The 23,731-nt window shown below is 39.7% G+C and overlaps 1 protein-coding gene and 1 long non-coding RNA gene across 5 annotated transcripts in view; both read right to left on the reverse strand.

Annotated features, from left to right (window-relative positions):
• Positions 1 to 1,383: 1,383 nt before the first annotated feature.
• LOC121286256 lies at positions 1,384 to 4,762 on the reverse strand. 2 transcript variants are annotated; one of them, XR_005944909.1, is made up of 2 exons: positions 4,686 to 4,762; positions 1,384 to 3,255 (listed from the first exon to the last, which is right to left on the reverse strand). It is a non-coding gene; the product is annotated as an uncharacterized LOC121286256 (long non-coding RNA). The 2 variants fall into 2 exon arrangements; XR_005944908.1 differs by having other exon boundaries at positions 4,205 to 4,754.
• Positions 4,763 to 11,367: 6,605 nt separating this feature from the next.
• The window catches only part of vps33a (VPS33A core subunit of CORVET and HOPS complexes), a 31,826-nt gene continuing 19,462 nt past the window's right edge, over positions 11,368 to 23,731 (reverse strand). For all 3 annotated transcript variants that reach the window (XM_041202759.1, XM_041202757.1, XM_041202758.1), the window contains exons 8-13: positions 21,651 to 21,777; positions 21,289 to 21,356; positions 20,593 to 20,730; positions 14,927 to 15,064; positions 13,595 to 13,763; positions 11,368 to 12,413 (exon numbers count right to left, since the gene is read on the reverse strand). In XM_041202759.1, the coding sequence (XP_041058693.1) occupies positions 12,220 to 12,413; positions 13,595 to 13,763; positions 14,927 to 15,064; positions 20,593 to 20,730; positions 21,289 to 21,356; positions 21,651 to 21,777 (834 nt within the window). In that variant the 3' untranslated portion in view covers positions 11,368 to 12,219. The remainder of the gene's footprint in view (positions 12,414 to 13,594; positions 13,764 to 14,926; positions 15,065 to 20,592; positions 20,731 to 21,288; positions 21,357 to 21,650; positions 21,778 to 23,731) is intronic.

Here is a 23,731-nt window from a genome sequence, read left to right on the forward strand (position 1 = left end):
CAACAGCCAATGGATGCAGTTCAATGTAAGGTGCTGTGGGAAAACAATTCTTTATAATTGGATTCTTTTTATTAAAACCATATCCTAGAAAAGAAAAATAATTGTAAATAGGAATTGAATATATTTTTGGTAGTGTAATTATTTGATGGGTAGGGGTGAACCTCAACAGGTCTAAAGAAAACAGGAACTTAGAAAGGTACAAAACTAGCAAAGTCTCAGCAGTCCATCTGGTTAATCCCAAAACCATGAAGCAAGAAAGTAAAGAGAATAGCAAAGACCAAGAGATGGTTCCAAACCTATAAAATTAATTAAAGGTATACAAGGCTACATGCTATCTCCCATTCTTGTTAGAGTATCAGTGTACTAAGAAGTTGACTACATTCTCTGTCCCAAATATTCCCTAAATCATGGTCCTGCAAACTGCCTTCACTGATACACAAATACGTTTCCAGATTATCATGGAATAGAAAAATTCAAAAAGGCTGTGGTTATCCAAACGCAAAAAGTTTCACATTTTCTGCAGATGATACTATTAATAAACACAAATGCAATTGATATGAATCAAGGTTGTCACCCTCTCTAAATAAAGCAATTTTCTTATGTGTCCACTCATCATGTGTCACCTAATTTCATATTCCATTCAAAGTGCAAGTGGCACTCACATTGTGTACTGCCCCAGTATCAAGCAAAAACTTGAATTTATAGCATTTTAGGGGCTAAAAAGTCTCTTAGATCATTGACAAACTACCAACTAAGGGAACACATCCACTACTTGCAAAAAAAAAGTATTCACCCAGCCTCACCAACAAAAATCACAAACTTCTCATTCATTTCACTTGCAGTGTACACTTTTAATCCATGTGGGACTGCACAAGCATTGTCCAAGTTTTTTTTTTACATTTGTGGGCCAATTAGGTAGATACCATGGAATGTCTTGGAGCCTCATGTAAACTTTACATAAACGTTTGCAATAATTTGCATATACGTTGGTGTTTTGCCTAAAGATTGATCTATCAGATAGGCATCTACACCATGAACAGTGCCTCCAAGACTCAAGAAATTCAAACACGTTAAACCAAGAAATATGATTAAATGGAATTTCCTGGCTTTTGTGAGGCAGCTTGATAGGTCACATGAACATGTGATCTAGCGGTCAAGTTGGACACATTACATACACAATCTTCATTCACTTGTGCATTGAAAATGAAAAAAAAACCCACCAATTTAGGATGTTTGCTCCTCCTTTTGTCACAGCGACGCCCTTAACGGTTCCTTCTTATTGAAAGTCCGCTGAAGTGGTTGGAGACAGTCTTCCTCACTACCTAATCAACTCGTGCCCATAGTGCTGTGGAACGGCGGGCAAAATGATGTTAGCCATATAGCTGAAGCAAAAGAGTTTATTTCTCAAAAATCTGATCTCTGGGGTTGAACAATTGGCAAGCAACCAGTCCTTTCTACACCCGCGCCATTTAACTCAGAAGCTGTACGAACCTGGAGAGGAAGAAATAATGTGCAATAAAGAGGACTGAGCGATCAACCCCCTCTACCTGATAACAAAATAGCTGCAAACACCAAAGGCTGGAGCAAACTAGAGACACGCAGACAGCCTCTGATCTTCAGATATGACCTATTTGTTGCTGATACATACAATATGTAAACATTTCGTATCGCACTGTATGATCACCAATAAAACATTCCTAAACAATGCAAACATAAGGCAGATTCAAAACACAATTACTAATTTAAAATGCAGTGAGACTCGTTGTAACCTGATCTGTTCTATTTCCTTCCGCCAGAACAGAGTCGGAAAGCTCGCGGTCGGTTTAAAGGTGGAGTGTGGTGTAAAATCTGAGACAACTTTTCAAAGAATTTCACATCACAGAGAAACAAACCACTTTGAAATACAGGAACCAATGCGTGAGACTATTTGCATGCGATTCATAATTGTAGAGTATTTGTACACTTTTATGACTCAGCATGGTTAGCGGGGGAAGAATATTAGAATGAAACTCCACAGGAAAACCTGAATAACAAACAGAAAGGTTCGTACATGGTTTCTACAAACTAAAGTAGGGAAAAATGTTCAACACAAAGTGGTGAATATCTATTTTTCCTTTTTGAAATTAATAGATTAGAGCGTTCTCTTACTTTTCGTTAAAGATGAATTTTCAATCCTTATTTTGCAATACTTATTATTTAGGGCCCACAACTGCGTGCCAGTAAGTCTGTTTTTATAAATATATAAACTCTCTCCTCAGGAGTAAAATTTAAGGGAAATTGTTAGAAATAATGCCAGGCTTGTGGATAGTATGAATCTGACCACAACGAGTTTGGTGAATTGGTTTTTAAAGTTTGAGAATGGAATGCAAACTAAACACTATTTGAAGTAACTTTTATTCTTAGCTGTCCATCTAGTTTTTAACATTTATTTTGGAATTTCTTGTTCGGAATTACTAGCCTCTTGCTGACGTCATTTTGCATTAACCCGTTTTCTGAATTTTGACATTTCATATTCCTTCATTTTTCGCCTTAGTGTTTTACCTCATTTTGTGCGTTTGCTTTGTAGATTTGCTCCCTTTTTTGGCCAACCAATTCCTTTTCCTTATCAAAATCCCAAACGCAACGGAGAAAATTCCACGGGGGTTAGATCGCTGAACCCAAAATGTTCCTTTAAATATTTAACAGGTACAAACAGACTTCATTCTATGCCACAAATACACGTTACATAGTCACGTGTTTGCTTTATTTTTATTCATTTTTATATACCTCCTGTGAATATCGCGTCTACACACTTGATACAACAGCAAATTGAATATCTAATTTAATAAAACTACCAAAAGGATTGAATACATGCATTATTTGTACCTGATTACATCACGTTCTCGCATGATCTATGGATAGTGCAATAATCTTCTACTTCTTGAACATTAAGCGGAGTTTCTCATTACTTAAAAGCGTTGCATACATTTTATTCGAAGCATTTCTTCCGATTTAAAGGCCAGAAGCAAATCACTTAACGATCAGTAAGTAAGTGGTCCATCCAGCTATCACCAAAGCTCCCAGTAAAACGGTGTAACTGAAGAGAACGAAGGCGAGGAGTTCTTTCAGCACCCGCAGGTAATGGACAGCGAACGGCTCCGCTAGGGCTTTCCTCCCAGCCATGGTGAAAGTTGGACCTCGAGAAGAATGTTGGTTACTTTGGGGAAAGCCAGGCACCAACACACAACTCTCCTAGGTTTAATCGGTGCTCCTTGTCTATACGGAAACAAAGATGAAAACAGGTCAGAAGTACAGTGCGAGGTGAAATAACTTGAGCATTACATATTACCCTAGTTATTACTGAAGGCAAAGTCAGATTCTATAATTGGATAGTGTCAAGTTATCAAAACCCAGATCTATTTTTCAAAACTATAACAAAACATGCGACCCACACGAATGAGATAATAACAGCTGGCTTTTAATATCGAGACCAGATAAGGTGATTTTGTTTCATTGACAGACATTAACAGCCATTGTCCTGTAAATGGTGCGCGGATGTTTTAACATAAATATTTAAATACTGCAAATGTTTCCTTCACATTGCATTGATTTGTTTTCAATTGGGCTTTACGTTTTAGTCTAGGGTTCGAGCTTTGCCAAAGATAACAGAGTAATGGCGCAAAGCAGTAGAGATTGTTGCGGATTGCTTTCACCAATACTTTGTACACTGATGGCATTGTGGACAGGAGGAGGGAGGGTGCGACACTAGCTGCTTATACATCACAGTTCCCAAACAGAAAAACGAGACAAATACGAAAAACGGAATTATAAAATGAAAACCACTAAACCAGGAAAAGGAAAGACACAAATTAAACATCGTTTTGCTTGATCAAGAGCATTGCCCTGTCAATCGTTGTAATTATTACCATTTTGTAAAAAGTTTCAGAAAATACTAATTTGTCAAGTACAGTTTTAAACATACTTTACTAGAACTTTTTTTTGTGGGCACTCCTGCAACAGGTCGATAGCAGCTGTACGGACAAAGTAGGTTTTGACAACTTTAGGTTCTCATCAATATCAGCTTGCAGCAAGCTCCCAAACCCATTTGAATGCTGCTTCATCACTGAAATCAGGGCTTACCCTCCGCAAAATTAAATCATGTCCATATATCATGGTTTGCTGATATTAACGGAGGGAGGTTAGTTTTGGCTCGTCATATACTCACTTTTACTTAGAAAAGTATTTTGACAGCATCGTAGTCACGCAGTCAACAAACAATGACCATGAGGACTCGAAAGGTCAACTCTTTTCTTCTCCGCCGATGCTGCCAGACCTGCTGAGTTTTTCCAGGTAATTCTGTTTTTGCTTTGGATTTCCAGCATCCGCAGTTTTTTTGTTTTTAAACAATACCGTGTTCCGGACTCTGGTGCTGCCCATACGAAAATGTTTGATGATACCTGCTTTAAAGACTCAATTTCTTTGAGATTTCCGCCATGGCCTTGATTCTGGCTATGGAAAACTTTGATTGAATTTCAATGGTGTATTGGTAAATAGACCCACATTGAAATATTCTACCCAACCTTATAAAACCTTGCAAAATATATCGAGGTGCACTGTGGCTGCATCCAGCTGCTTCTTCGCCGAGTCTAGCGTTTCTGCCACCTCAGGTCACCATTCCGCCCTGTGAAGTTGTAAGAAGTGCTTACCTATTCCAGCGTCTGTCTCGAGGAGAGTGTGTTTAATTTTCTTCCCAAAACGTAAACCTCTGCGCCAATACTGCACTTCCAATCAGCTGCAAGGAGGGTGCTACTCGGCAAATAACTCATCACATGACATTGCATTCACTGCATTGTTTTTTTTTGCAAAGCTAATGGAATAGGTGTGGCCGGGGGGTTTATTAAACTGATTGCATGTTGCAAACTCTCTTCAGAAGCAGCCAGGGGAAAATACCCTAATACAAAAGGAATTTTGTTTCATTCGCTCTAGGTGTTCTCGTTCCTGGAAGTGCAGATTTATCAACAAGCTCCTTTCCGGAAGAAAAGGAAATCTGCAAAGAATCCCAAGATGAATCATGATGAAAACAGAGAAAGTGCTACAAATTCTTATTGGGGTAGAATGCAATCTCTAAATTAAATTATTCCTCTGTGGTGCGTTAAGGATCTAAAACTCTCCCAGTTCCAGATACAATATTCACCATCACTATCAAAGCTGCGCAGAAAAATAGGCCACAGGATTAAACTACTTTAGGCAGAAAATGGATTGCAAATTAAAAAGATTGAATAATTTGCAGTTCTCGAATAATAGACTTTTCCCCTTTTCTGGCAATCAGTTTGCTCTACGTTGCAAAGTTCACAGTCGTGACAGTTTTCGTTTATATTTCGTGCAATTAATTGGAAATTACAGTACGTTTATTCAAATGGGTTAAAGGTATCTCAAACACTTAGAACTACTAACTTCTCATGCTCGTGGACCAAGAGAACTGAAATGCTTCCTCCTCAATGACCGGCTTGCTTGGCACCGAAGCCCTCAGTTGTCCGTGTACAATAAAAACCCTGAAAAACAAGTGAGGACAGTGGTGAGGCACGAATTGTTATTCCATCAATCCTGGATCAAACTGCTCCAGCAACAGGCACATTATCCCTTGCCAACCAAGAGCAAATGGGCCTCTAATCCAATCAGCATTCCCCGCTATCAAATCATTACCTCGTCCACTGCTGTCTCCAGACGGAAACAGGCCATTAACGAGCTGATCAGAAAAGCTATTAGCGGTAATTGCTCCTCTGGGGACAAAGTCCACTCGAGGTTCACTGCTCTCTTGTTTAGTAAAAACAAGTTATTCTGCTTTATAGCATGAAAAGGTCTTGTTCAAAACACATATCACAGAAACGTCCACTTGAAGGAAAACGCACTAGAGATCTATAAACCGATCGAAACAGGACCTTAATCCACACATTACACTTCTTTAGAAAAATGCCAATGTCAGATATGCAAACCATATCAACATATCACATATCCCTTAGTTACTTGTGTTCACCCCCTCCTCCATTTCTTTTCTAAAGCTCTCTAGTTGGCCAACAGGAATGCAAGCAGAAAAATACATTTTGTTGCCTTTGGAAAGTGAGAAAGTAAAAGTTAAAAACAAAAAACTGCGTATGCTGGAAATCCAAAACAAAAACAGAATTACCTGGAAAAACTCAGCAGGTCTGGCAGCATCGGCGGAGAAGAAAAGAGTTGACGTTTCGAGTCCTCATGACCCTTCGACAGAACTTGAGTTCGAGTCCAAGGAAGAGTTGAAATATAAGCTGGTTTAAGGTGTGTGTGTGGGGGGCGGAGAGAGAGAGGTGGAGGGGGTGGTGTGGTTGTAGGGACAAATAAGCAGTGATAGAAGCAGATCATCAAAAGATGTCAACAACAATAGTACAAAAGAACACATAGGTGTTAAAGTTGGTGATATTATCTAAACGAATGTGCTAATTAAGAATGGATGGTAGGGCACTCAAGGTATAGCTCTAGTGGGGGTGTTTTTTTTAAATAATGGAAATAGGTGGGCAAAGGAAAATCTTTATAATTTATTGGGAAAAAAAAGGAAGGGGGAAACAGAAAGGGGGTGGGGGTGGGGATGGGGGAGGGAGCTCACGACCTAAAGTTGTTGAATTCAATATTCAGTCCGGAAGGCTGTAAAGTGTCTAGTCGGAAGATGAGGTGTTATTCCTCAGTAAAGTAAAATTGTTTGCATTGAAAGGTGCTGGGCTGTGGGGAGGTGACTGAGGAGTGGACCAGGGTATCACAGAGGGAACAGTCCCTTCAAAATGCTGAGGAGAGTAGGGGGAAGATGTGTTTGGTGATGGCATCATGTTGGAGGTGACGGAAATGATCCATTGGTTATGGAGAGTGATGGGGTGGAAGGTGAGGACAAGGGGAACCCTATCATGAAGGATGACAAAAGAAGACATCTCAGAAATGTTGGTGTGGAAGGTTGCATCATTGAAACAGATGGAGGAATTGGGACAATTAATTGGAATGGTATCTTTACATGGTATGATGAAATATAGTCAAGGTAGCTCAAGGAGTTAGTGTGCTTATAATGAATATTAGATGATGCAACCTTCCACACCAGCATTTCTAAGATGTTGCCTTTTTTCCTCAACTGAGGAGAAAAAAAAGGTTGTCAGGGCCTTCAGTGTCTGCCACATTTCCCACACTTCTGCTCTCAACTTTCCCTCCCAAAACCAAGATATGCTCTCCCACCCCCCTTGCCATCATCTTCGACCCCATCAGCCTCTGTATTCAACAGATCATTTTCCACTATTTCCTTACATCCAGGATGATTCCACCACCAAACATCTGCCCCTCCCCTACCAGCAATCCAAAGGGACCAACCCTCCGTGATACTCTGGTCCACTCTTCAATCACCGCCCCCTCCCCCCGAGCCCTGCATCTTTCAATGCAAACATGAGAGAGGTGATGCTTGCCCTTCTACCTCCTCTCTCCTCACTGTCCAAAGCCCCAGGCTGGATAGACTGGATGCAGGGATGATGTTTCCTCTGCTTGGGGGGTCTAGAACAAGGACGGCACAATCTCAGGATACATGGTAGGCCATTTAGGACTGAGATGAGGAGAAACTTCTTCATTTAGAAGTTGGTGAACCTGTGGAATTCTCTATCACAGAAGGCTGTGGAGGCCAAGTCACTGAATATATTTGAGGAAATAGATTTCTAGACAATAAAGGCATCAATGGGTATGGGGAGAGAGTGGAAGTATGGCGTTGAGATAGAGGATCAGCCATGATCATATTGAATGGTGGAGCAGGCGCCAAGGGGCGAATGACCTACTCCTGCTCCTATTTTTCTGTTTCTCCTTCCAAGGTGAAACAGTGATTATAAGTGTACTTCCTTCAACCTAATATACTGTACAGTATTCACTGCTCACAACATAGTCTCCTTTATATTTGATACACCAGATTGGTTGATCACTTTGCAGAACATTTCCGTTTAGTCTGCAAGCATGACCTTGAGCTTCCTGTCATTTTAATTCTCCACCTTGCTCTCATACTGCCATCTACCCTTGGCCTGCTGCACAGTTCCAGTGAAACTCCATTCAAGTTTGAGGAGGATCAGCACCTCCGGATTCAATAGAGTTCAACAATCTCAGGCGGTAATCTCTGTCCACAAAGTATTTCCTTTCCACGTTTCACTTTTTCTCTTATTTTCACTCTCAGACCACAGCACACCTGCTTTAGGCACGTTTTGTTTCTTTTCTTGCCCATCTCCATTTCTTTAGGTCCCGTAAGATTAATTCTTCTGTCACAGGCTTTCCTTGTCTTTGTCCCACCCAACCCCTTACTCCATTGCTCTAATCCCTTGCTATTAAATCTCTAACTTTTCCCAGATCTGATGAAAGGTTAACTCTCAGTTTCTCCCTCCAGATGCTGTCTGACCTGTTGAGTATTTCCAGCATTTTCTGCTTTTATTTCATTCCTATCTAACTTGTCATAGCCAGAGAATCACCTGTCATTGGCTTCTCTTTCCCTTCCTGCACCATTACCTCTGGAGTCTTCCAAGGATCTACCCTTGGGCCCCTTCTAGTTCTCAGCTACATGCTGCTCCTCAGACATAACTCGAAAACATGGCAGGTTCCATAGGTAGGCTGATGACAATTAGCTCTTCTAATTCCCTCCACAGCAAATCATCATTTTCATTACAGTTGCACTATAAGCTAAAGGAAGTTTGTGAGGAAAAACATGCCCTAAAAATGTAAATTTTAATTTTGCAGTGCCAAACCACAATTAATAGGTAGGTCAAAAAAAATCATAAAGAAGATGTAGAGAAGCGAGGGAGGCAAACATCAGTGAATGGCAGACACACTAAACAGGTGCTTTGACTCAGTTTTCACAGATGTGACATTTGTTAGGATTGTAGTAAGTAGATAAAAATCAGCAGGACCCAAAGATTTATGTACCAGTGAAGCTAGGGGCAGAATTAGGGGCTCAAATTTAGATTTTCCAAAATTGTGTGCAAGTTTTGAGAGGAGAAATAATAGTTATTACTTTTGTTTGATCAGTGTAGCATCCTTCAGTCTCAGGAGATAATGGGTCTGTGCCATTACGCCCAGGGTCTGTGTCATTTCTGGATTAAAACATCGTCTGTTGTGGTAGCAGAGGCCGACTCAAGTGGCAGTCCCTTCTGCAGCTGGCACGAGTGAATAATGGCCCGAGGTCCACTGATGTCCTTCCTTCCTCCAGGCTAACTTTTCCAACATTTGGTCATTTATTTTGTCCTCTGCTTTTTCCTCACCCTTCCTGACTGCTAGTCTCCAGGCACTCCGATCAGCAACAAGGGCTTCCCATGCATCAACTCCAATCCCAGTCCACTTGCAGACATTCTGGTATTGCAGATGTGGGCAACCTGCTGGTCTTGTGCTAATAGCAAGCTCACCATTGAGCAGGTCTTTGGCAAACAGTCATCATCCATTCTGTTCACATGTCCCAGCCAGCAGAGTTGCTGCTAATTCGAGGGCAAACATGCTGGGAATCCCTGCAGTCCAATGTACTTCTGTGTTTGCCACTGTCCCCTATCAGGAAATTCCCGATGTGTGTATCAGTTGCAGAGGTGGAAGCTGTTCCAGCTGCTTTTCTTGGCTTGTAAAAGTTGTCCATGTTTCACTATATAAAAGAGGGCGCTGAGAACACAAGCCTGGTATTGTATTTTTGGTTAGTTTGCTGTTGACCCACACCAGCCTTCTCAACCTTGACAATGACAGCTGTAGCCATGGTAATCCTGGTGCTAATTTCAGCATCAAGGGATAAGTTGCTGGTAACTGCTGATCCAAAGTATTTGAAGCTGTTGACAACTCCAGAGTGAGGTTGTCAATGTTGATGGAAGGTTGAGTCTTTACATCCTGGCCCATAACCTTGGTCTTCTTGATGCAGATAGTCAGTCCAAAACCCTTGCAGGCCTGAGGGAACCAAACTACAAGCTGTTAGTAGTTGATCTCATACTGCAGTTCACTTGTTTGACCATCACTATACTAAATGTATTACTTAGCAGTACTCAGGAAAGTCTCTAAACATGGAAATGATAAGCCAGAAAATTATGGGTCTGTTAGATTTAATTTAGTTTTGGTAAACTACTACTAAAGTCCATATATGCCACAACATCATTAAGTGCTTGAAAAAAATACAAGTTAATTAGGAGCATGAATTTCTAAAGGAGATCATTCTTAGCTAAACTTTCAGAAGCATCATCTGACAAGTCCGGATTAATTAATGTACAATTCTTTGAAGAAATAACAAGATATGGTAGCTGAATTGTTATGGGATTGGACTAGTGGTTAAATATTCAAATCCAAGTGTGGAAAGTTTGTTAAAATAAATTATTCATTCTTGGGATGTGAGCATTGCTAGTAAGGGCAGCATTTATTGCACAGTTCCCAAATGTCCTTGAGAAAGTGATGAGCCACCTTCTTGTATCACTGCAGTCCACGTGGTTTGGGTACTTCCATGATGCTATTTAGGGACAGAGCTCTGGATTTTGACCCAGTGACAATGAAGGAGTTGCGATACATTTCCAAGTCAGGATGGTGTGTGACTGGAACTTGCAGTGGTGGGAACTTGCAGTGGTGGCGTTCCAATGTGCCTGCTGCCCTTGTCCTTTTAGGTGGTTGAAGTCACAGGTTTGGAAGGCACTGTTCAAAGGAACCTTGATGAATTGCTATAGTGCATCTTGCTGGATGGTACACACTTCTGCCACTATGCACTAGTGGTGGAGGGAATAAACATTTAAGGTGGTGGAATTGAATTTATAAATTTGGTCTTTTACAGACTGGCACCAGAAAATAACCATGAAAATAGCTAAATTCATTATCACTCCTTCAAGGAAGGGAATCTGCAATCTCTGTCCTACTGCAACTGCAGTCGCACATTAATTGTGTTTGACTCCTAATCCCCTCCAGGCAACTAGAGATGGGCAATAAATTGTCTAGGAAGAAAAATGCTGGCATAGACTTGATTGGCCTAGTGGACCATTTCTATAAAAAAGTGTTGCATACTTCCAATATTATAAGATCACAAAGAATCAACCGATTCTCAAACTGTGCTTTGGACTGCTAATTGAGATTTGCCAAACAGTCTTTCATACTAGCCCATAAAGTAAGTTATTTTACTCATAGGGCTCAGGTCATTATTGTTCATTCCTCCTGCAGATGTTTGAGGAAAAAACACACAGTATTAGAATGGGAGAAATTACTGCATGCATTTCGCTACTTCAACTGTCCCCAGACAACATAAAAACATACTTCACATATGACTTATTTCCTGAAGAATCTTTGCTTTTTCTGCATAAATGAATTGTAAAATTGATCTACAATGTTAAAAAAGGTGCATAAGCCCAATCAGTATTCCAATTTTTTTAATAAAAAGGTACACTTTTGCTGAAAATCATTTCACACTCAGAATACATGATACAATTTTTACTGAAACCATGCAACCATTCAATAAATAGAACAGTACATCAAAAGTAAAGAGAAAATACCAGGGTTTCGAGATTTAGTTTTACTCTCACAGGATAACAAAGCTTTTAACATCATTTTAGATGTGATAAAGAGGAAACAGAAGTCAGAACAGGAGCTTAAGATGACATTTTAACTATGGACTCCATCAGTATAAACAAAGTTTCAAAGCATTATATTTACTAAGGTAGCAAAAATGATACACATTCATTGACCCTATTTCCCTCACACTGCCTAGGTTTCTTACACTGCTGCACTTAGTACATCAGTTTCAAAATCAAGCATGTTACTGCACATGTGCCATGCATGTACTATGCCATGCATTACATATTCTTGCACGAATGTATCAGCACTTCAAGTTTCAGAGGATACCAGAGTGCTTGGAATTTGTGCAAAGCCTGCATCCAAGTTAAATAGATTCAGTGGCACAAATGGTTGAGTTCTGCCAATATCGAAACATGTTTCGGGGAGCTGTAATATGAATTCTGAAGCATCCTGAATTCCTAAGCATTTCAGTTCCAAATGCTACTCTACCATCAAGCAAGCTGAAGAATCACTCAGAAGTGGCAGTGCAGCTGAATGTGAATTTATGCCCACAAGGACTGGTTTTCTGCATCCCATGCCATGTTCAATCCAGTTTCTCAATTGAAACATATGAGTTATGCTTATTTTCCAAATGCATCTGGGGTCAATAAAAAGTTTATCTGGATTAATACTGTCCATCACATTGTCCTTTTAGAATAGAGATGGCTCTAATTTGTCCATCATAGATTTAATCCAGCTTGATCCATTTATCAGCTTTGTGGTGGCAATAATATATTCTGTACCTCCCTCTTCCATCTGGGATAAGAATCTAAGTGCTGCAATTTCAGCATAGGTCACGCCTCCAAGAAAGAACACCAGAGTAACTCGGTTCTCACCCTGTTGGCCTAGAGATCAGGAGAGAAAAGACACATTTTATAAGCTCTGCAGCCTTCTCAAAAATATAGATTTCATTCTTCATTAGTTTCTTAATCTAGTCATCCAAGCACATTTTAGATGATTTCCCACTTCATTTTCCCTGCAAAAGAGCCATTTAAAATGACAATGGAAAATGTATTTCCTATGGAACAAAACCACATAGTAGAATGCTATTTGTGAAATTCTTCTGTTTGTATATTGAGAACACACACTTGGCAAGAAAATGGTAAAAACTGTTGCAACAAATAATTGTAATTTTTTCTACAAGCATGGCGTGCATTCTGTAGGAAGATACAGGGAACCAAGGAAGGGACACACTGCCCATTATGACTTCGCTAGATGGCTGATTCATTACTTTAAGTTCTCTGAACTCATGGAAGCGCCTTCAAAATAACATGAAGTAGTCCTCAAATGTGAAAATAGAGAAATTTCTGCATTTTACAATGCGATTATAGATTAGTGCAATAAATCCATCTCTGAACCAGCTTTCAGGCAGCTGTGCCTCCAGGAAATCTCACTGTTTCTGTGGCAGTATTGATCAATACACAACTCTTCAGACCTGTTCCTTGTCAGTGTGAAATAGAAACTGCTTTGCAGTAATGCTGAAGTTGTAGGATAAATACATCCTTAAGAGCATATCGATTACTGTATTGTTAAACTATTTCTATATTTCTCTTCCTCATCCGTACCTTTGTTACCTCTAGACTTGACTATTCCAATGCACTTCTGCTGGCCTACCATCTTCTATTCTCCATAAACTTGAAGTCATTCAAAGTTTTGCTGGCCAAGTCCTTACTCACACCAAGTACTGTTCGCCCATCACACCCCTGTTTGTAGATATAATTTGGTTAAGCAACATCCTTGCTTACAAGCTCCTCCATGACCTCACTGCACCCTATCTCAAATCTCCTGCAGCCCACGGAGATGTCTGCAATGTTCCATCGCTGATTTTACCTGTTCCACAGTTGGTGGCCATGCCTCCAGCTGCCAACTCCCTAAGCTCTAAAACCTGTCCCCTTGGCCAAGCTTTTGGTCATCTGTCCTTAGATTTGTTTAAGTGGCTTGGTGTCAAATTCTGTTTGATGTCACTTAAGTGCCTTGGGGACACTGTGTTAAAGCAGCTATATAAATACAAGATGTTCCATCTTACGTTTTTTGTGCAATCCAGAAGGCAGCTGCTGTCTTTCTTCAAAGTGAGGTCCCGGTAGCATCTTTAGTACTTCTTCTATGCTTCGCCATCCAGGACGAGCCAGGATTTGTGTTAACCGCACACTCAGAGGGGCATAACCACTGTACACGTAAGAGATATCATTGGGATTCTGTAATATTGAAAAACTTAAAGTTACTAAATATTTAAAGAACATATTAAGGATCTTAAAACTACATGTGGCATTTAAATTCAGGCATAAAAACATATTATATTGCAAGACAATTTTCTAATAATGTAACTATTTTGGTACATTAAATAATTTCAATTGAATATAACCCCATAAAAAGTTTGATCAGTGTGTTAACCAACAGGGAAAGTGAAAGAGCATGTTTGACACTTCTTGGATTACCAGTTAAGACTAATGTACCCCTGTTCTATTAGCCAGTTCAAGTCTATCAACCTGTGTTACAACAGTCAAAAACAAATGAGAGATGGTTGATAAAAAATAAATTCCACACGTCAGACGCTCAATGTCAATTAAACATCAGAAGGCTTTCTTGAATATTATCAGGTCATATGATGATTAAACAATTAAAGCAATAACGACCATCATTGCTCCCTGAGTATTACACAAGCCATCTATCCACTGACACCACCAGAGGACTTTGTATCAGTCATTCCCATGAAAGATTAACCATCTTCTATTTTCATTAAATGAGCTCAAGCCATTCAATAGAGGTCTGGAGTAAAAAGATTGGAAGTGACAAACAATGCGAAGCAATATTATAGCTCACCTCACTGCTACCACTACAGAAAAGTATGCTGAAAATCTACACTAAAAAAATCAGTTACTAAGAGTGTGCTTATTTGGTAATGTTTTACTAATAATGAAACAAGAAACTGTTGAATGTTTCACATGACAAGACTCTACATTAACCAGAAAAATGAAGAAATTTCCCCAGTGAAGATTATAATTTCTTTACTTTTTCTGTAAATGGATTCCTTTTTGCATTGCATCAAGGATTCTCAAATTTTATCTTTTCCCTGCTCCCCCACAATGCATCGGATAATTTTTGATGCTGATTTGCCTGGCGAATGGAACTATCTGACTTGATTTTCATTTATATGATCAGACTAATTCCAGATAACGAAAATGCTGCAAAAAATAAAAGGACTTTCTCTCCATCAGTTTTGGAATAAATTCAAATTGACCAAATTCTAAGACTAAAAGTACTTACATTAACATCTGTTAAAATTCTCATTTTAAAACCTATTTTGTTAAATTGACTTTGTTATTCCCATTGAAGGAGGTCTCCGAGCTAACTAACTAACCTGTTCATTGATGTCATCCATCCAAAGGCGCAAGGTTTTTCTTATAGTTGGATAATTATTTCTGGTGCTAGTCTGAGGTTTCAATAATCCGGTCTTTTCTAGGTTATTCAGTGTTAAAATGTGTTCATAACCATATGTCTGCAATATATAATAAACTCATTCATTGGTCATGTACAGCAGAAAAAAAATTAAGCCTCTGTTTAAATTAAAAGTTCTAAAATCTCAAAAAACTTTATATCCTTAACTTGTATTTGGTACTCTGATTATTAAATATTAACAATTAATAAAGAACTCATGCAATTATGTTTAAATGTTTTACTTCATAAAACAAATAAATTCCCCTGCAGTGATTTATGACACTGTTATACTGGTGGAAAAAGATTTGCACTCAGTGATAGCCGAGAGATTGGCATAGAAATGGATGCTGTCTGCTGGAGTGCACGGAAATTTGAGTGCAGCCTTTTAAAAGGCAGTCCTGGCTGAACAATGTAGCAGCAGGGTATGACATAATGGATTAATGAAGTAGCGGTGCTTAGATCACTCACTTGACTCTCAGGTATTTCCCTATGTCCCAGTCTTTTTTTTTATACTTTTCAAAAATATCTGGAGGAGGAATGATTGGGCCCAACTGTTAAGTAAGGCAGAGGCTTCGCACATAGGCATAAAGAAACTGCCAAGAGTTTTACAGGTTCCAACCTTCAAGAATTTCCTGAAGGAAACAGGGCTAAAGGGACATCATCACTGCCAGGAATCTCATTTGTGTCAGCTGCATGAAGGCAGCGCTGATTCAGTATGGCAACCCTCTCACCCTAGGACTACAGATCAGTACTCCCAGCAGAAAGAGCAAGGTAACATCAGACACTCACCATTCTCTTTTATGGCACCAGCATACTCTTTGTTTAAAAGCACACTAGTCCAACTAAGGCTTTGCAATTCAGTCTGATTTATGGGGAGAGGGGAGTGCTTTGACTTGGTATCGTACAGTATGGCTAATCAGCTCACTAAAAAGGAATTACTAACAAGCATAACCTTAAAAATCCTTCCTCCAGTTTAACAGACTAATGTCGCAATTCTCACATCAGTTCTCCTGTACCACTTGGCATATTCATTCAAACGCTCGCATTTACACATGCGCTTGCAGGAGAAATCAGAGCACAATGTCCAAAACAGGCAGCAACTAGAGGGGTTATCACCAGCTAAAAACAACTCTAATTCTTTAAGATCAGGGAGCTAGTGGAGAGGTATCATTCTCTTGCCATGGGAGACGGTGAGGTCACCTTGTGAATGCATGATGTAATCTACATACTGTACTGCAGCCTGGTTCATTTAACTAAGATTGGCCATGGATCCATGATTGAGCCAGTTCCATACAAGTTGACTGTGGCAGTTAACTTCATAGCCAGAGTGCACAGTGCTGGGAAGTGCATATGGCTGGAAGTCATCATGCCTTATTGCTTCTTTGGAGGAGGAGTGCATTCATACATATTTCCTCAGTCAGATCCTCTTTTGACTTGTGCACATTCTACCATGATAGAAAGGAGGAGGTAATATAATGTGTACCACATCCTTTTGAAACATTGTCTCGCTATCCTTTGTTCCGTTCGGTGCTGCTCCTCCACAATGGCTTATAAAGGTATGTCCATATGGAATGCCAGATCTGATGATGGGAACCCCTCACTGAAGGGAGAGGAAGAGGTGAAAATTCACTTGTGATTTGAGCCTGCTAGAAGCAATGTATGTGTCAGCAGAAAGGGGTTGGGTGGTGAAAAAGAATCATTGATATCTATCTCAGCTAATCCTGGCAACATTGGCACCATATAATTCTCAGGCTAAGTTACTCTGTTCAATGCGAGTGGAAAATCAGGAAGAGTCATAGGCCTTCGTTATATACTTAAATTAGGGCATGAAGGAACTCAAGGAAACAATTAATAGCACAAAACTAGCACGACAGATGTTAAATGATTTTCCTGCCACAAAAATGTACTTGTTCTTATTATGCATTGGAAATGTGCTGAAAGTAGCTGGAAAATCCACCTGCACTCTTCCAAATCAAGATGTTTCCTCTGTTGTTTTATGCCCTGCCTGCTAATGACTTCTTGACAGGGTAAGGCTAATTCCTTTTGCTTGTATCATCAAAACTCCAAGTTGACATTTATAAAATGCTTGAGTAATCTGGAGTCATTTCTCATTTAGAGGAAGAGAAGGCAACCACGGCTGATATTGCTTATTCACACAATTTTTCCATATCTATAAAGCTTGGGGCAAACTAAAAACTTTATTTCAGCAAATCAGGTTTTATCTATCAAAAGAATGTCCGCTTAATCGAATTTTACACATAAATACAATGTAATTTTATTTAAAAAAAAACTTAGAAGCATTGGAGAAGTGCAAAAAGATTTACAAGAGTGGTACCTGAACTGAGAGGTTATAACTATTGAAATAGATTGAACTTCTCTTCTTTACAAAAGAAGAGGTCACCTGATAAACTGTGAATGGGTTACAGGGTAGATTTGGAGAAATCCTTCCTCCAATTTAACAGACTAATGTCACAATTGTCACATCAGTTCTCCTGTACCACTTGGCATATTCATTCAAATGCACGCATTTACACACGCGCTTGCAGGAGAAATCAGAGCACAATGTCCAAAACAGGCAGCAACTAGAGGGGTTACAACTTGGAGAAGGATCCAGAACTAAATACATAAATATAAGATAGTAACTAATAAAAGTAATGGGGCAATAGGGAAAGATTTCTAGATTTACCCTCTATTCCTTCCTATGGAAGGAGTGACAAAACTCTGTCATTTCCCACTAACGGAACAGGTGAAATTAAGATGATGGGCACATATTTTGATACGAATTTTATTTTGTAAAGAATGGAGGCTTTTAAAATAGAAGCTCCAGCTGTTGTTTCTATCATACTTTCCTTCCAATAGGCAACATCAGTCAAAAATTCCCAGCTGGTAGCATTAGTCATAAGCACAAATTCTTTAGTCTTGCACAACATTTGATGGCTTTTTGATGCCTAATGTTTCGCAAAGAGTAGGGCCTTCCCAAACATAGAATTTGATAGGCTGTATCTTGAAACTAATGTAATAAACTTATACTGTCTCCTGCCAATGCAATATGGCTGGCCGATACCCGTCTGCTCATGCGAATCGGTCCACGCATGCACAGGAATCCAATGACGTGCACACATCAGTTTACCCAGCATACCACTAACTCATTTTGTTTCCTAACTCAGTTATTGCAACATGCTCTTAGTTTGTGGATTCCACGAATCCCACACATCACTGTCAGCAGGTTGCTCGGAATATCTAGCTCAAGTATTTTATTGACTCTTGGGGAGAGTATTACAGTATCTTAAAAGGAGTGACAGGAACAATCCAGAATCCATTACTGATTGCCGATGATTCAAATCACTTTAATGATTTCTGTCGTCTCGTAATTTATAAGCACTGTGAACATATGTTGCTAAACATTCAGTGATCCAAAAGATTCAGTCAAGACAGAAAAGAAAACTGTTGCAATGTTGTACTGAGCTAACTAATTCTTGTGGTTTAGCGAAGGGACAGAATCCTGCATTAAAATATCTGCACATTCTGTCATGTTCTCAAATCTCTTCAGTTTAAAAAGGATAAATTAATGTTGTTGCAGAACTAGGTATGATTTTGCAAAGTACTGACAGCCACTTTATTTGGATGCATGGTACATAGCTTTTGAAACTAAATAAGCTGGGCTCATGTCACACTTTGCCCCCTATAAAGATGGCAGCTGCGCATACAACTGTGCATGTAAGGCAAAACAAAAACAGGATTACCTGGAAAAACTCAGCAGGTCTGGCAGCATCGGCAGAGAAGAAAAGAGTTGACGTTTCGAGCCCTCATGACCCTTCAACAGAACGGCAGTTCTGTTGAAGGGTCATGAGGACTCGAAACGTCAACTCTTTTCTTCTCTGCCGATGCTGCCAGACCTGCTGAGTTTTTCCAGGTAATCCTGTTTTTGTTTTGGATTTCCAGCATCCGCAGTTTTTTGTTTTTATCTCTGTGCATGTAAGGCGTTGGCAACAAACGTAGACCAAACTTAGACAGCAAGGAAAAGTTGATTTTTCATTTCCTAACTAACTGTGGTGATAGAAGCAGTTAATATTGATTACTGAGCTATTGAAAAAAAAATTTGGAGCTGTTTCAAAGATGCCTGTGTATTACGAAAGGCCTGTTTTTAATCTGAAGGTCTCTGATCAGCAGCCTCTCTTTGGTTTATGTGTTTCAACACTCCATGTTGCAGTGGTGCGACAGTAGACAGAAGACAAATAACTCACATTACAGTATTGCAAGAGTACATTAAAGGTCACCCGTAATTCCAAGTGTATTGTAATTTTGGTTGTTAACTATCAGAGTTAAGTGCTGTAACTGCAACTGTACGTAATTTGTTTTGCCTCAGTATAAATTTCCAACTTACAGGAAATATAACTTTTAGCACATCCTGAAATTTTTGGTCTATCATAAGGTATTATTCCACCTAAGGGAGTTATCAGGAGAGCACGGTGGGTAGTCTATGCATCTTTCTAGTCCGAAACTCTCAAAAAAGATTAGTCCTGTGGCACACTAAACAATTCAGTCCATAAATGAGGTTTACAAGCTTTGGATCCTGGGTCAAATTGTAAACTACCTTGTTGCTGTAAGCTTAAACAGTGTGTGGGCTTTGGAAGAAACCCTTAATTATAAAGTCAATACATGGAGAACTTAGCAATTTACTAACTGCTAAGTATTGTACTTGTACCAAGGTGTGGTGGGAGTGACTTCCCTTGACATCAGGCCGCATTTGACTGAGTGTGGCATCAAGGAGCCCTAACAAAACTGGAGTCTATAGGAATCAGAGGGAAAACTCTCCACTGGTTGGAGTCATACTTAGCACAAAAGAAGATTGCTGCGGTTGTTGGAGGTCTGTCATCTCAGCTCCAGGACATCACTACAGGAGTTCCTCAGGGTAGTGTCCTCAGCCCAACCATCTTCAGCTGCTTCATCAATGACCTTCCTTCCAACATAAGGTCAGAAGGAGGGGGGATGCTCGCTAATGATTGCACAATGCTCAGCCTCATTCACGACTCCTCAGATACTGAAGCAGTCCATGTCCAAATGCAGCAAGACCTGGACAATATCCAGGCTAGGCCTGACAAGTGGCAAGTAACATTCGCATCATACAAGTGCCAGGCAATAACCATCTCCAATAGGAGTGAATTTGACCATCGCCCCTTGATGTTCAATGGCATTACCATCACTGAATCCCCCACCATAAACAAGGAGGCAGCTCACCACCACCTTCTCAAGGGCAACTAGGGATGGGCAACTAATGCTGGTCCAGGCAACGAAACTCACATCCCATGAATAAAAAACTAGGTTAGTACCAGCATCCATTTATGGGAAATAGCTAAACCTGTTTATAACTTGGAAATTTTTACTTTCAAATATGACATGTAAGCATACTTAGCAAAGCTTACAAGTTCCATGACAGATGTGCCTTAAAAAAATAATGACTTCATGTTTCTCAATTACTGTGAATGAACCAAGTCATTCCAAACTCCAAGCAGGGTTTTCCTAAATAAACTGTAAAAACAGAAGTGGCATTTCAGTATGAAGTTAAGTAGATTAATTATTTTGTCTAACCTGTAAAATCTCTCTCTTGTAGTAGTCTAGCACTTTCTGCTTCAGGCCATTATTGCATACTGACTGCATACAAACAAGTCGCAGTATCTTTATCAAAGGTTGTTTTTGAGCAATGGAGTCTTCAATATAACTATTAACCTGTAGGAAAAGATGCAATGCATACTTGAAGCTGTTCCATTTAAGTAAACTCGCTTTAATTGATTACCAGCTGGTCAGAAACGGAAAAAATTGTAATCCGTTTCACTCCTCCTAACCAAATAGCCACTCTGGTCATACGTTTTATCATCATCACAGCCCAAACTAGTACCATTAGGGGCCATGTGCAATTTGTTTTTTTTTTAAAAAACAATACCTTTTTGCCTACCTACCAAATCAAATACTAAACATCAAATTTTACCCTGTCCTAATGTACAACTCATGACAATAATTCAGATTGTCCCTTGCATACTTGTCATAATAGCACTCAAGTTACTTCTTTAGTGCTACATGCTCCAAAACATCACAATATTATTCCTACATCTGAAATAAAATAGTTTGCCTTCTAGTAGATACAATTAAAACCACAAAGTATAAGACATTTAATTCTAGATTTTTGATAGATGTGTTATATGCAATGGCAAACAGCTAATACAGCTATTTGATGCAAAAGTACAGTGTTAATACATTCAAAAGGACAAGCTGTGGTTTTGTTATTACCTTGTCAGTATCAATCCCAGACATAAATTCTTGTTCCACAGTCAAATTGTCAAAGAATGTTTCTGATGCTAAGAGAAAACAATTTTAGCAAGTAAAAGATGCCTACTTTCAGTGAGGCTGATTTACAATTTAGCTTACTTGATTAGATATTGTTTCAAAACTTTTATATTCAAGACAATGATAATTCTAGGAATACAAGGAAATCAAGGGATATGGGGATGCTATGGGAATGTGGAGTTGAGCTCGAAGATCAACCACGATCCTACTGAATGGCGGAGTATGTTGTGAAAACGTTTGATTTTTGGAAGAAATAAGGGGAAATTTATACATACATTAAAAAACAACATTTTTCAGAGCTTTACCTGTAATGTCTTTGATGAGTTCAGCAATAGATGTATGATTAGCTAGTGAGGTTCTTGCTGCTTGCATATGTGGAAGCTGGGAGACAAACTGTTTAATTTCACCTACAGTCTTTGCATTATGTCTTCCCTGCAAGAAACAGATCTGGTTACAATAATTATAAACTAGCTTTGATACAAACTATTTGAAATAAAACAAACATTTCAATTTTGTTTTAAATAAAGGTTTGCTTCCCTCCCAAAGAGAAAACCTATATCCAGGCCCCTACTAAGATGATAAGAATCATGCAGAACCACCAGCTTGGGTGACTCTCTAGGCAAGAGTTTGACATTCCTCTTCCAACTTCCTCTTAACAGCATGCACTAGAGTGAATTTTACTGTAAAAGAAAATAACACCAAGCTCCAAGGTGACACTAACATTGTACAAGGGCCTTGTTCCAATACTAAAGGCTCTGACAAGACTATCCTTTACCAATCATCATTAGTAACATTAATGTTCTATAAATGGTATAGAATATTCATTGGCCAGGCAGTTTGATTTGGCATGTTGTACAGAAACTCTATCCCTAGCCTACACATTTCTCCCCGACTTTGTAACTCTTTCGAGTACAAACACGTTTCCATCTGTTCCTATTCAGATGAAATTACATTGTTTCATAATTTGCCATGGAGAGATTTGAACTCTTGATATCTGCCTCATTACTAGCATGCACTGAATGTTATGAAATTGCTGTAACTCTTTTGAGTACAAACCCGTTTTCCATCTGTTTCAGATGAAGTTACATTGTTTCATAGTTTGCCATTGTGAGATTTGAACTCTTGATAATCTTTTAAATAAAGTGTCAAGGTAACCATGCCTCTGTCTGATGTCTCAGTGTCTGAAGATCGGAATCAAACTCCAACTCTGAGCTGAGCTTCTTCAACCTCTTTGTAACTCTTTCGAGTACAAACCTGTTTCCATCTGTTTCAGATGAAGTTTCATAGTTTGCCAATGTGAGATTTGAACTCTTGATCAGAGTTTTGTGAAAGAGCAGGCCGTTAGTAACTCTTTCGAGTACAAACCTGTTTCCATCTGTTTATTCAGATGAAGTTATATTGTTTCATAGTTTGCCATTGTGAGATTTGAACTCTTGAGTCTTGGGGTCATAAGCCCAGTACCATAACCACTTGGCTATTTAGGCCCAGCCCAAACATATTTCCATCTGTTTCAGATGAAGTTACATTGTTTCCCATTGTGAGATTTGAACTCTTGATACTCTTTTGAGTAAACCTGTTTCCATCTGTTTCAGATGAAGTTACATTGTTTCATAGATTGCCATTGTGAGATTTGAACTCTTGATCTTGGGGTTACAAACCCAGTACCATAACCACTTGGCTATTTAGGCCAAGCAAAGTTTGCCATTGTGAGATTTGAACTCTTGATAATCTTTTAAATGAAAACCAAATCAACAAAATTGGGATAAATCAGGCACAGCCCCTAATTCAGGTCAGCTGTAAAACCAAGAAAAAAGTTTAAAGGAAACTTACAAATTTTAAATCAAAATGTGATTGAAGGGGTCAACAAAACACCCCAGTCCCCGCGGTGCCCACCGAGCACGGAAGGCCTCGAGAGTGCCAGCAGACACCGCGTGCTCCTTCTCCAGGGACATCCGGCAGCGAACGTAGCCGCGGAAGAGGGACAAACAATCGGGCGGGACTCCCCCGTCGATCGCCCGCTGCCTGGACCTGTTAATGGCCAACTTGGCCAGGCCCAGGAGCAGGTTCACGAGGAGGTCCTCCTCCTTCCCGACCCCCTTCCGCACCGGGTGCCCATAGATCAGGAGCGTGGGGCTGAAGTGCAAACAAGACATCAATAAAAGGTTTTTCAAATAACTAAAAAGGGAGTGCAGCCTACAACACCCTATGTATACATGGTCCACGGACTCCACAAGACCGCAAAAAGGGCATGTGTCCTGAGAGTCCGTGAACCTATGCATCCTATTATTATAAAGGGACTGCTGCATGCAACACCCTCCAACCCAGGTCCCCGATAGAAAGGGGGAGGACACCTCCGTAGAGGGCCTCCCATCGAGGGCCTCCGTCG

This window comes from Carcharodon carcharias, chromosome 13 (genome assembly GCF_017639515.1).
Source record: "Carcharodon carcharias isolate sCarCar2 chromosome 13, sCarCar2.pri, whole genome shotgun sequence".
In the NCBI taxonomy this organism is placed as follows: domain Eukaryota; kingdom Metazoa; phylum Chordata; class Chondrichthyes; order Lamniformes; family Lamnidae; genus Carcharodon; species Carcharodon carcharias.